The sequence below is a fragment of the Platichthys flesus genome, chromosome 20, assembly GCF_949316205.1.
Source record: "Platichthys flesus chromosome 20, fPlaFle2.1, whole genome shotgun sequence".
NCBI classification, from domain to species: Eukaryota; Metazoa; Chordata; class Actinopteri; order Pleuronectiformes; family Pleuronectidae; genus Platichthys; species Platichthys flesus.
The window spans coordinates 12,734,648-12,749,136 of record NC_084964.1 but is presented as its reverse complement, the minus strand read 5'-3'; the positions used below and the strand labels follow the sequence as shown (position 1 = coordinate 12,749,136).

Here is a 14,489-nt window from a genome sequence, read left to right as displayed (position 1 = left end):
TATTACAACATTTTATTGCATGCAACAGTAGGTTTTGGAAATGTATATCCGGCTGAAAGTAGCCCCTTATTTTAGTTTGACAGTTTGATGAAATAGTTGCTCCTTAACTAGTGTAGTGCTCGTTCCAAACATGTCTGTATGGAACAGGCTGTTTGCTTGGTCTGTGGTGATTATGCTGGTTGCAGCTTTCTTTCCGAAAGTGGAAAAGTGACCTGCAGTAATTGAGCCGCGGCAAGTAAATATCTGCTGCTGGCCCGAGTCCACAGAACCCTGAAGCTGCGACTCCTCTGCTGCACCTGTTTATCCAAAGTTCCGTGAAGAACGCACAACCCTGAACTGAAGTGTCAGTTGTCATTGTCTTGAACGTGCCCACAAGCATGAACACGGTGTTATCACTTACATTAATGAGTGCCAGCCGCCACTGCCTATGTATAGCTTGCCCGAATCGCACCAAATTCGACACTGCACTTCTTTGGGAGCTTAACAACACACGTGCCAAGTGTGAAGCCGATAAGATGAACGGTTCTCGAGATATGCAACTCCATACAGACAGGGTTTCCTAGAATTATTTGATAGAAGATAACGATGATGGTCCCATGAATCTATATCCCACATTTAGATAATGAAAAATTCATTATTATAAAATCTCGAAAAAACACTATTTTTCATTTTTTCCATCTGCAAGATATTTTTGTCCCACTGCAGGAAGATGCAGCAAACTGAGTAAACCTGAAAAGGGCTTTTCATCTGTATCCGTTTTTGATCAGGTTCCTGCTTGTTTGTCTCAGGAACTGCTCCTCCTGTCTTGTAATTTATTATGGGATGCCACCGGATTATTGTTTGGAGTTAATGCTCCACAGATTCTTTCAGTCATTTCCCTCAGAGTAAATCACTCTCATTTATATGCAGCTCCTTTTTTTCTTTTTTAGTTTTACTTTAATTGTTTTTGTAGCACAGGAAGTAAAGGAGCAGACAGGGATCCAGATCTGCCAATAGCATAACTCTCGAGTTTTGATTTTCAGTTGTCTACTGAATATCTTTTGTTCACAGTTAATATCCAGGTTGCAAGAGACATGAGAGATAAATTAGCAGCAGTGATCCGTCGAGGAGACGTAGATGAGTTTGTGCTTGAAGTTGGCACAACTGGGAAATCAGAGGCACATAGAGTATTATTATGATGGGGCTCTATGGAGGCTCTAGCTTGTGGAAAAGCTACTGGTTCTTAAAATGAAACCAACTCCAGCACTAGCACCAGGTTTACCTTGGTCGAAAAGGGCTATGCAATTAGAATAAGACTAATGCATTGGTATATAATGCAATAAAAGTCTAAATACTCTAGTCCTAATTTGATTATTGTTTATTCCGAGTTTGATCCTAGTGTATTGTTTTCGTTTGGCAGGAGTAAATTCATCTTCACCCTCTGATGCTGACCTTTTTTGTGTCTTTGTCCTTTTGTCTCCAGAACATGTGGATCGAGAGGACCACATACTCGACGGCGTACAAGCTCCCAGGCATCCTGCGCTGGTTTGAGGTCAAGTCGGTCTCCACGGTGAGTAGAAGAAGCGCCTTGTGTGCCAGGCGGGCCTCCCTAATCAGATGAGGATCTGCAGCTCGGAGGCAATCGATATGATTTGTCCACTTAAGCCGTATAGACAGCCGCGTTGGACGCAGGCGTGCCACTCCCTCTGACTAACGACAGGGCACGATCCGTCACATCGATTCACCCAGCGCTCCTTAAAGCCCGTTTCCACTGAAAATATCTCCACAGCGCAAATACAACTAGAACCAGAGTCAATCTTTTTGATTTTCCTGTAACAGAATTACTCCTGGTCTGACTGAAACAAATCATTTTAGTGTTTACTGTAACACCTGGAATGGGCTTTAGTTTGAATTATCCCTGGGGAGACGAGCACAGTAATATAAGTCGCAGTGCAGTTAGAGCTTCACTTCAACTCGTCCGGCGTCATTAGTTTGTCCCTAAACAAATGCACTACTTAGCGTAATCTTCTTGGCGTCGTATTCTGCAATCGATTACTCTTCATTTGTCACTTTGATTTGTCACTTTCTGTAGAAACAGAGAGGGGAACATCTCCCCCTTCTCTCAGAGATTATATTTAGCCAGGTTGCTTTGTTACATTCTGCTCCCTCAGCATCCGTAGCCGTCAAATAGCATCACGCGGCTCCCACACACCCGGCAGCTCGGGCGTTTAGCTCAACACAATGGTCCCTCCGGTCTCTACATCCACAATCGTTTCAATGGGAAAAAAACCTTGATCTCCCCCCCTGCCCACTCCTTAACTCCTGATTCCATGTATTGGAGTGTTGTTCTTCGCTGCCACTCTAATTCAGAGCAGAACACTAGTCGACAGGATTGGAACATACTGTCAGGAGCAGCTTGGCCTCCAGATGAGCCGGGGAGAGGCCGGGTCCCCGAGGTCAAGCTCTCTATTTAAAGCTTAATGACTGGGCTGAGATTCATCGAGCTTAAGCCTGCGATCTGACAATGCTTTTTATCAAGCTGGCCTGAGACACACCGGCACAGATTGGAGATTTGTCTTCCTGGCAAAACATCTTATGTTTGGTCCGGAGTCTAAATCTTGACATTTAATCAACAATCCACCTGTGTTTTTGCTAGTAGAAGTTAGTGAGTTAGTTCTCAGTAGAAAGATGGAGGGAAATGTGTTTTATTTCCCTGATTTTCTGTCTTTCCACTTAATGACATTAGGACTGAGTTGTCGTTGGCTTTAACACATGAGTGGAATTCCTGACAGCATTTTTTTAAAGTATCTTCTTCATGTTCTCTCAGAATATTTAGTTGACCCAGGAACTGAAATTCCCCTGCAAACATTATCCCTCTTCATTTTGACAGTTGCAGGTTCATGTTTTGGTGCAGTAAGATGAATTGCTTCTCTATCCTACATGATTTATGTGTCAAGTTTCCTAAGCCCATCTTTTTATAACTTGGTGAAGATAAAATATCTCCATTGTTGGGATTACAGACACAGTGGTGATGTGTGTGTGTATGAATTAAAAGAGGTGAGGAAGTGCTGGAAATGTTTGGGTGACAACTTTGCGTTCTCCGCCTCACAGGAGGAGATCAGTCCACTGGAGAACGCCATAGAAACGATGCAGCTGACCAATGAGAAGATCAGCAGCATGGTGCAGAGGCATCTCACGGATCCCAACCTTCCCATCAACCCGCTCTCCATGCTGCTGAATGGGATCGTGGACCCAGCTGTCATGGGAGGTTTTACCAACTATGAGAAGGTAATCAACGTGATAGAAAGTCTGGATTTATTCTATGTGCATGTCAGTGATTTAAAGCATCCCTTTAACAGAAGCCATAAAGCCATGGTCTGGAAATGGGCTTACTTGCTTTCTAGCTGAAAGTTAGATGAATTCTTAACTGTAAAGCTGATTTTATACTGAACTCCAGACATCTTCTGGAACTTTTCCCCTCAGACCCTAATTAAGATGTCCAGAAAATGTCAGCGTGAGCCCATGTGAAAATACAGCAGGAACATTTTAAAGCATTTGTTAAATCTGACGGAGGCAAAACGGAAAAAAACAAAAGATTATAAATATCTCAAAATGAAAAAGAGATGCTACACACAAAGAAGACATTGGCAAAGATGTGAAAGATTTGACTTCCGCAGTGGAATCGATGCACCATGACCTGCCTTCCGGGATATGTTGGCTTCATTTCTGGATAGTGGGAGGAAGTGGAGATGTGTTTTCCACCTTTTATATACAGTCTCTTTTCTGGACAGACATTGATTTAAACTCCAATTTAACTGTTTATCAAATTTCTCATTTATTGGCTGCACGCTCCGTTCACTTTCACACAGTAGCGCTTCGTGTAGAAAGGGAATCAGTTTTTTTATCTTGTGTTTGATGATAAAATAAAAAAGGGCCTGTTGGTTTTCCTACATATTTCACGACCTGGAATAGATTCATAATGGTCTTGTTGAAACAGTGCAGGATGAGTCAGGAAGTGCGATGTGAATTCTTTGCCCCGGGGTCACTCCTTCATCTCAGTGAGGAAGCGCAGGTGGTAGAGGAGAGACTGATGTCTTGACTACATTTTTTTATCATTTCATCAGCCCCACTTCCAAACCCCTAACAATTCCTCTTTCGTCTTCCTGTGCATTTCCGATTCCTCCCGTCATGCAAACCTACTCACTCCAGTATCTCATCTTCCTCTTCCCCAGGCCTTCTTCAATGACAAGTACACGCAGGAGCACCAAGACGACCTTGAGAAGATGGAGAAACTGAAGGACCTTATCGCCTGGCAGGTGAGACAGACCCTAGAGTTACATATGATCATGGTGTCGCATAATCACAGTTTCTCTCCCGTCAGAGGTCGGGGGTTAGATGAACAGCTCCTCACAGGTACATGCTCGCTTAATTTAAAAGATGACATATTCCATAATTTTCCATAATTCATATTCAATGGCATGTGTGAAGAGCGGCGTAGCCTACAGGCAGTCAGAACACTGAGCACGAATTCGATGGTATGGAGAAGCGTGAGAGGCATGAAGATGTGAATTCATAGCTCTTGGTCTTTCACTATAATGAGCTTTCGAGTGAATTTTGCTTTGTGCTTTTCTCTTAGCCAATCATGTGTTGATAAGGAAGTTACTTAGTTTTTTTACATTATTAGAGTAATGAAATCATAGCCAGAAATTTGGGAGCCACAAAATCAGAAGCTCTGCAGACACTAGGCAGTGTGGTTCTTAATTTTACTTTATAATGTATTTTTGTATATATAAACATGTATTTCAATATTTCCATATTTATATTTCCACTTATTTACATATATATTTATTCATGTATATTTATATACATAAAAAAAAAAACTAACTAACAACTTTTTGAAACTAACACTTTAGTAGCACTTAAATGGCACTTACTTATAGCACTTTGTAGTTTTGCTTTATTTGAAGAAACTGTATTTTCTTGATTCTTGTCGTCCTTGGTATGTACCCTCGGGTTTGAATGCACTTATTGTAAGTCGCTTTGGATAAAAGCGTCAGCTAAATGAAATGTAATGTAATGTAACATAATGCACAATTACATTATACATCCTCGTGCAATCATCCTGTACCACTGCACTCTTACCAGAGTACATTTTAACTTCAAATAGTATTTCTCTCCGTAGTGAATGGTGTAAATTATTAGAAATTATATTTGTTATTGCCTATAATAATCTATATTATACTTTCACATTTCACTTTTCAGCATCATTCTGACTCTCTACTGCAGTAACAACTGAATTTATCCGACTTGGTATCAATTAAGTTTGTCTCATCTTAACTAATCATATGTTGTGTGGGGTCCTGTCTTGTCGTGAATATTTGGGGAGTTAATTTAAATCAACTGCGGAGACTTTCAATGCTGAAGGATATTTATGAGACATCTTGTCACTGCTGCTGCAAAATCCCACTCTAAAGGGTTACAGCGGAAAATATAATATCATCTTACAAACCTGTGTGTGCTCTGGGAAGATGTCCAATGACAGTAACTCAAGTCACAAGAGAATACGTGTGTGATAGAGTTCAGTGGAAATAATAGCGAGGGATTGTGCTGAAGCAAACACTCTGAAGCAAGGGAGGAAGCCCCGATGCGTGAAGACACTGCACGGGATCAGCACCGGCGGATTGTGCGAGCCTTGCATCCTCGCTGAGTCTAAAGGATGTGCACACGCAGCAGACAGGAAATGTACACACACACACACACACACACTGTTTGGATGCATCTCAACATGCGCTGCTTTACAGCTTACCACGAACCTCAGCAGATATTTCGCTCATTTGTAGCTCATCTTTCATTAATAAGCTCCTGGATGTGTTTGCTTTCTGGAGGAAAAACAAAAACCTCCTCCCTTTGGGGTTTTATAAAGCTGCACTGTAGGTACTCTATTCTGTTGTTCTTCTGTTATTGCACTCTCTTAATTATTGAGCTGTAAACTAAATGTCGCTTTAATACTCAGGAAGTCACACTTTCATGCCTTATGGTTCACCCTGGAATTGAGAACATATTCAATTAACTAACCCTTTTTCTTCTTTCTTCTACCTATTGCTACTTGCAAGGAAGGAAGCATGAAGTTAATTGAATTTGCAATAGTTGTTGCTGTCTCTGTTGTTTGAAAAATAGGTCGTCTTTGTGCTCCGTATCTCTTGGTGGGGCTTCTCTGAATGTGAAAAGTTTGACTCTTTTGTGTTTGTGAAACCTTTTGTCTTTATAAGGCACAGAGGATTCACAACAGAAATACCCCGGTATTATTTTTCTCTCCTTGCTTCAGACGCAGAAGTTTTCCTAGTTGATGTTTTTACCTTGGAAGTAGACCTGTCTTTTTGGAATCTTTATTACACAAACATTATTTCCGTATTATTCGCGTACTTAGTTTTATCACCGTGTTAACGTGGGAAAAATGAAGGTAAACTAATGACTGAAGTAGAAGCTGTCAAAGCAGGTGAGGGAACCCTATAAATAAATGTGTCAGTATTTCATCACAACTGGAAAGAGGCGCATATCACAAATACATTATACCCGACACAGCTTCAGGATGCGTCTAGATTTTACCTTTAAGACCCGTGAGTTATTTTTGTATCCATGTCAAAGGAGAGGCGCTGAATAATAATGTAAAAAGCAGCACAGTCTTTGTTTCAAATCTTGGCTTGTTGGTTCCAAAGTGATGCCTGGATGTGAAATGCTCCATTTCAGCACCGACGTGAGATTTCAGCTGGACTAAAATAGTGTTCGAAAATCACACTGCAATTTTGAAATCATCACCCACCCACAATCCGCAGTGCTAATTAGCGGCGGCTCTGTTGTACACACCAGTCGTACCAGTGTGTGAGAAATGACTTGCTGTGTCTTGGCAGATGTGTCAGGTTAAAAAGGTCCCCCCACGTTCCCTTAACTCACAAATAGTGTTGTTTTTTTCTCTCTTCCATAAGCAGGAGAAACACCCGATTGAGTTTGTTTGGTTTGAACATCACAGAGATATGTCACAGAGAAAGCAGATACACGTTTGCCGAGCCCCTGGCACACACACAAACACACACACATGGAACTTTGAAAAGGAGATGAGTAAAGCAGAGCCATTGGTCTGGAATGGTATCAGCTGTCTCCGTGCCAGAGCCAGCATGCTTGTTTATCTCCCATCTTGAATCTGTCCAAATGAGACAAATGAAGATGAGACTACTCCAAACTAAACAGGGAGAAATGAGCCAGCGTGCACTGTTACTCCGAGACGCACGTCGTCCTCATCTAGTAATTAGAGAGGAAATGAGCGAGTGGAAATCAGGAAATTAGCTATTGTCAAAAAAGCTCCCTGGCAAATATAAAGTAGGTGTTTTCTCTGATGTTTCTTGTTATAATTAGCAAACGACGTCGGACAGATGTTTAAATGTACCTGAGACTTCTCGCTGCAGCTCGATTATAGGTCGCATCGCAGTCTAAATCGATTCTGTTCAAGTTTATTTGTGTAGCGCCAAATCCCAACATTCACGAGGGGCTTCTCAACATTGCGTGAGATCAATAAATTCAATCGGTTCGGTTGATTTGGAGGATTGGATTTTTACATTTAAAACTATGACCATGGTGTATGCTGCTCTGACAAGAATCCACACGTTGGAGCCTTAGTTTTTCGGGGATCAAATGATGCATGAGCCTTTGAAATAGGACACCGTCGTCGCACCGCTTTGAAGCAACAGGCCTTGAGATGCAGCCTCCGAAGGATGTGGCCCCTGAATTTAGAAACAGCTAGAGCAAAGTCGGTCTGTTTAACATTCTGTCGGACTCATCACCGGCTGTGTGTGTCTGTCCCTAAGACCTTCATGACCTTCATGAAAGGTCTAAATGTGTCATCACACCCTTAATACCAGGCAGAGGCAATGTGGCTGTCCCAGCACCCCAGGGTGAAGTCTGCTCACTGTGCATTAGAGAGGGACCGGATGACAGGGTTCAGCTCAGAACAGTGGGCTCAGAGAAACACTGCTCATATTAAACAGACCACTTCTTTCATACGTCTTTTCCGCTGATGGTATTGGGATGTGCCTCTTTCAAAATTGGTTGGGGGCTTCATTAGAAATACCTGCATGCTCACAAAGTGTGGAACCTGTGTGATAACTTCAAGTGTGTGATTTGCCTGGAGTATGAAGGAGAAGGTGCGTTAATATCAAGCCTTCGTCTGCTGGAAATGAAGAAAGACATAGTTAGTCTTTAATATGCAGAGGAACATCCACCTTTTATTATTGTTATTAGTATTGTGCTCATTATATATTCATATGTTTCATGGGGTCATAATGATTTACTATATTTAAAGCTGGAGTCAGATGATTATTGACAGCTATGGGCCACAGAATTATAGGAATTGAGTATTCTTGGCTTACCAGCTTGGTCCAATTTACAGGCACTGCTACCAATGAGCCTGTGTGGGTCACTTTTGCTTGGTGTCCTTCGGCTCAATTCGTACTTAATTGTTGGCTTTCCAGCTAATGAAATAATTGGTAGAGTCCATGGCATAGACCGGGGGTCACTAATAACAGACTGTGGATTCGATCTGTCCCTGTAACTGATAAATCAGTGAGAATTGTCAAGTTGTGAAGGGGCGTTTCTATTTTAACTGGCACTGATTTTCTAGCCTTCATATGGCACTGATTTCAGAAACTCGCAGGTAAATTGCCTTTCTGACCAGGAGCCTGATTATTTTTCCTTTATGACCCATTTTCCTTTAGTACCCACTCATCATGACACAAGCCTCAACCGACGTACAAACCCATATCTGTACCACTGACAGTACTGAAGTTGGCATCTTTACTAAACTGGGTTGGATAAACCGGGCCATGGTAGAATAATAGAAAAACATGTGCATCCAGCTGGGTTCTTCTTCTGTCTGCCTTATCAACACATGTTCAGTGTTAACCAGCTTTTTGTTGCTCTGGTTGCCTCCATCAACCCCTTAGAACAATATCTGGCTCTGAAGATGACGCCTGTGTGTTTCACAGCCACTTGTTTTCTTTGTGATGGTAAACACATCGGCCTGTCCTCAGCTTGTCAGACATTGTTTTCCATCTTTCTACAGATTGATATGAAGTGAGGCTGATCAGAGCAGTGATACCCAACCACTGGTAATGTCACTGTGTCTTTGTCAGGAAAAGCAAAGTGTTTTGTGTTTGTCAATTTCTTCTGAGATTTCAATTTGATTAGAAATCCAATTTTTAAAGTTGTCCCTGTATCATATCCTTAACTGATGAATTCCAACATTCCAACTGTGCCCTTCTTCCTGTAAAAGTTGTATCGGTTTCCCAGGTTAGAATATTTTTTTGCAGCATGTATTGTTAGTCTTTTGTAAGATGAGCTGTAGAGTTGGATCCATGCTGGAGTTTATAAATGCAGCCCCCAGGTCTCCGTTGTCTAATTATGAGCTATTAACATCAGCCTCTCATGAGGTAACATCTCGCTGTGTGACTGCTGGAATAAAAAAAGAACATAAGAAAGTTACATGTAATTATACTAGTGAGCGTGTACAAATTTGTGTTGCCTCTTTAGGACCATTTCCAACATGAAGCCAGGTCTTCGAAGCAAAACGTCATTTCTGAGGTCCTGGTTAAAATTAGGCGTGAACTGGACATGGCTAGATTAGTGTGAACTAGGTTTTGGTCAAACCTAGTTCACACTACACGATTTTCAGACAGATTTGCCCGTCACCGACAAGTTTTGCCAAACCCCTGATCATTCAACATGTCGCAGACTTTGACTAGATTTTCAACAGGTTGGAAATCTGATTGGATTCTGCTCAACTCCAGCCAATCAGAGCGCAGGGCGGGGCGAAGGTGGTGAAGATAGACGTAGTGGTGACGTGTGATGACGTTTTTCATGGGACAGGGTAGAGCACAGAGCTTATATTTACTGCATCGGGTCCGGGTCCGGCTCGGTCAGTGTTCAGATGACTTTGTAGGTTGTGGACTTGGCTTAAGGCTCAGTTCACAGTCCTAATAAGGAGAGCACAACCCTGTGTGCGTGTGCGCTACCTTGAGCCTGAGTGTCTCCCACAATGAACTTATCTCCATGCAGCCACCAAGCAGAATCCTGTTGCCATGCCGCCACTCAGTCGCACTCAATCATCCTGAGGTCTATAAAAAGATGTGGGTATCCTGGGAGACGTGAATCTTGCCTCAGCTTTCCCTCTCGCTGCCTTTTCTCCCCCTTTCTGTCTTTTTTCTCCGTCCTTCTGACTCCTGTCATCTTCCCTTTCTCCTCCTTCTAACCCTTTCCACCCCTCTGCCTCTCTGTCCTTCACCTTTTTTTGTCTTCCAGTCCCGTCCCCTGCGCTTCTCTCTCCTCCAAGAGGTCTCGGCGGTGATGATGGAGGGGCCAGGGGAAACCTGTGCAGTGTGTCTGTAGCCTCCTCTCATTTATCTCTCTGTTGCAAAGCTTTGATTTTTGTGGAGCGCAGCAGAGTAGCTACGCTTCAGTGAGTGAAAGATCCTGGATTTTAGATGTTGCAATACATGTGAGTGTCTCCCCCCTCGTCGTGTGGTGCTCTTATCACAAGATGCTGTTTAATGTAGTAGTGCAGTGGAACAGGTTGCTGAGAACCTGAAACAAACAGGGACTTTAAAGTGCGTTTTACCATTAGTCTTTTTTATCACTGTTAATAAGGACCCCCCCACACACACACACACACACACACAAGTGGAATCCCTTTGTAAATAATGTATGCACGGTTTGAGATTTTTACACAAGGTTGCATCAGCTGAATTGGTGTTGTGTGCCAGCTGAGTGAGTGAAGTTAGTTCTTGCTCTGGAGGGTGGAGGGTAGAGGGTGGAGGGGCAGTTTGCCCTTAGAGAATATGAAGGAGGAGGAGCAGGCCCTAGACAATCAGAGGTTAGCGAACACATGCACTCACACACACACACACACTTGCAGTCTTCTCTTTAATGGTCCACCTATTCCAGATACTTCACACACTTCTTTGTACTCTGAGCAGCCTCTTTGTTCCATTAGTTCAGGGCGTTGAAAGCTACTGTACTTAATAAAGAGGCACAAGATGCACTCTGCACTTCAGTGCTGTGCAAATGCATCACTCCGAAACGGGACAGATTAATATGGATGACGAAATAAATCCCATAAATTTGCTTTATTTCTCTGTATTTACTTCTTTCCAAGCATAAAAGCGTTTGTGGTTTTCTTCTCACTTTCTTTCAGGGTTTTCCTTACGTCATCGCGAGGCAGTCACAACATTATTTTTTACAGTTTCCATGGAAAAGAAAAGGTCCGCATTACCACAGCTGACTGTAACATCTTTGCTGGTTTCTGGCGAGTTATTGTGCGACTCTTCACCACCGTACCCGCAGCCAACGATGGTGTTAAACACAGAACCGAGACGAGCCAGATTAGTCGGCAAAGCTTCCAGACACTCAATGTGGCACTGGGGTTTCCCTAATGACTAGTTTTCAGCAGTTTCTGTCTCTTTCTCCTTCTACCTGGGCAGCCTCTGTTAGGTGTTGTTATTCAACAGCTGCCTGCTGTGTGTGAGAGGCAGCCGTGATCCTGGACGGGTGCATTGCAGCTTTGTAGCAGTACATGCCTGTACATGCCTGTATATGTAGCCTGCCTGTGCTTTCTCGTTGCCATGATTATTATATCTGTGTTATGTCGTGTTGATGCTGGTGGTGGGAGGAAAGGAGGGGAGGTTTCATAGCAACAGCCTTCTCCACCTCCACCTGGATACAGTTGCACAGATATTCCCTCTTTGTGCGTCCACACCTACTCAAAGTGATGTACAATCACTGTTCTCCATTATAATCCACATTCAGGGGAGTTAAAGGTCACATTCATTTGATTTGATATACCTGGTAGTAACCACCCTGTAGCTAACAGCTCCTGTCCCCAGGGTGTGTTGTATCTAAAGGTTTGTCTTACCTCTGCTAGATCCCGCACCTTGCTGAGGGGGTTCGCATTCACGGAGAGAAGGTCACGGAGGCGCTGAGGCCTTTCCACGACCGCTTGGAGGCCTGCTTCAAGCAGCTGCGGGAGAAGGTGGAGAAGCAGTACGGCGTCAAGACCCTGGTGAGAGCTTCTACCTGTCGTTGACCTTTCTGTTACATCAGAAGAGCTCCGATGTAGAATCTGCAGCACTGCTTTCAAATTACACTGGTTCTTCTGGCCTTCATTATAAATTATAACAATGATAATCCACTGAAAATAATGATAAATATATAGTTTCACAGATGTTGATAGATAGTAATAATTCAATTTATGTTGCACTGAAGTATAATTGAAGTTGAGCATACCTTTGCCAGGGGATGGTTTCTCTACAGAATCTCTACCTCTCTTTTAGTTAGAATTTTACTGAACATGTTCTAATGACATAAAACCATAAATAACAATGCTCATGTAAAATCAAAGCAGGCTACAGTGACTTAGAAGCTAAACTCTTTCCGTATGTTTGTCTCTGCGTCGTCAGCCGGCAGCAGACGAGCGGCGGGGGCCTCGTCCACACTCCATGGTGCGCTCCTTCACCATGCCCTCCTCCCAGAGACCGCTGTCGGTGGCTTCAGTCACCTCCATTTCCTCTGACAACACTCCCTCCAGGCCGGGCTCAGACGGGTAACAACTACTTCACAGCTCTTGTGGACTTAGATCACCACACAACCTCTCCTGCTTCCCATCCCATCTCCCCAACCCAGTAGAGGATTGATGGAGCTGCCTCGCAGACGAGCGGAAGGGGGTTTGATCCTACTAATATCACATTATCTTTTATTCAGGTTTGCCCTGGAGCCTCTCCTGCCAAAGAAGCTGCACACCAAGTCTCAGGACAAGCTGGACCGCGACGAGCCCGACAGGGAGCGCAAAGACAAGAAGAAGGAGAAGAGGAACAGCAAGCACCAGGAGATCTTTGACAAAGAGATGAAGACCACGGAGATCCAGCTGCAGCCCGCTGAGGCTGTCATACTATCAGAGACGGTACTGCCCCTCTCCTCCTCTTCCCTCTCCTCCTGTCCTCCTCTCGTCCTCTCCTCTCCTCTCTCTTTTCTCCTCTTATTTTGTCTTGTTTTGTCTCCTTTCCTCCTCTCTCCTCCTCATCTTATAGAAACTCTTTTACTCTCCTTCATTTTTTCTTTCTTCATCGGGAGAGGCGATGGACTAGTGGCAGAAACTTGGACTATTGGCAGAGAAGGTCTCTGGTTCGTCTCTGGTTCGACTCCACGGAGAGACAAGAAAAGACGAACCTGGATTGATCTGTCCAAAAATCCAAGAGGATTCTCCCTACCCTGTCTAGTGCCCCTGAGCAAGGCACCTTAATCCCCCAACATCTGCTCCCCGAGCTCTGTACATGGTCGCTCACTGCTCTGTGTGTCCTGCACCAGATGGGTCAAAAGCATGAGTTAAATTTCCCTACATGGATGAGTGTGCCTTTGCATTTCTGTGCATGTGTTTGGGACTAATAAGTGCATCTTCATCTTATTTCTGTTACTTTCCTGAAGCTTTCACATGTTCTTACATTTCTTTCTCTGTCCTACTCTATCGTACATCCCCTTGTTGTGCATTTCTATGGTTGAAAAGGAGAAATAATTTGATAGTAGAGCTTCCAAAGGTTTTTCTCTGGTGTTGTTCTCAAATCAAGTTTTAAAGAAAGTAAAAGAACAGGATCAGAGTGAAAAATCAAATATCATATTTTTCCAATGAACATAATATATCTCTTTTTAACACATTTTCTGCTCTCTTCAACTCTGTCATTCTCTCTTTGCTTTTTTCTTCCCCAATATTTGCCCCCCCTCAGTTCTCTACATATCTCCCCCCCCCCTTCTCTCTGCTTTGCTCATGTCCCTCCTCACCCCGCTGTGTCCATTACAGCCGAGGTATCACTGTCCTCTGCATGCCCAGTGGGAATGTTCCCCTGCGAGCAGCATTAAGATAAGCACAGGGATGGGATCCAAAGGGGGCCCCCCGACAGTGGTGGAGCCGTCTGGCTCATCATACAAGCTCCCTGCCTCAGGGGTCAAGGGTAGAGCCCCTAGGGCCACCTATCTGGTGGTTGCCAAGCAGCTGCAGCTGGATTTGAAGTTATCGTCTGGAGCGGAAAAAATGAAGAAAGAGCTTTTCATCCTCAATGCAAATCTCAGCTCTCAGTTACCTGTATGAATTTGTGTGTGTGTTCAGCGTCTCCCTCGTGGCCGGCTGCTTTGAGTCTGGCCAATTACAAAGTTGTTTGTTAATGTAGCCAACAGTATGGAAGAGCCCTGAGGCTGTGTCTTTTCATATTCAAATCCCAGCAGTGATGAAGCCGGGACAACGCAGCCCCGAATGCGAACAATGATATTTAACCACAGATAAGATATTACAACTCAAAAAGATCCAAATGGTTTCTCCTCTAGGAATACAAATAGCTGACTTATTACGGATGCACACAAAATAGTCCCAAAAGAGACTTGGGCCTCATTTTCTCATTTAAATTATCTTTCATTGATTTTCT

General features: G+C 43.4%; 1 protein-coding gene across 2 annotated transcripts in view; it reads left to right on the top strand.

Moving 5' to 3' along the window:
• The window catches only part of dock1 (dedicator of cytokinesis 1), a 160,912-nt gene that overhangs the window by 141,484 nt on the left and 4,939 nt on the right, over window positions 1–14,489 (top strand). For both annotated transcript variants that reach the window (XM_062413855.1, XM_062413856.1), the window contains exons 44-49: window positions 1,463–1,549; window positions 3,091–3,267; window positions 4,212–4,295; window positions 11,945–12,082; window positions 12,480–12,622; window positions 12,781–12,979. In XM_062413855.1, the coding sequence (XP_062269839.1) occupies window positions 1,463–1,549; window positions 3,091–3,267; window positions 4,212–4,295; window positions 11,945–12,082; window positions 12,480–12,622; window positions 12,781–12,979 (828 nt within the window). The remainder of the gene's footprint in view (window positions 1–1,462; window positions 1,550–3,090; window positions 3,268–4,211; window positions 4,296–11,944; window positions 12,083–12,479; window positions 12,623–12,780; window positions 12,980–14,489) is intronic.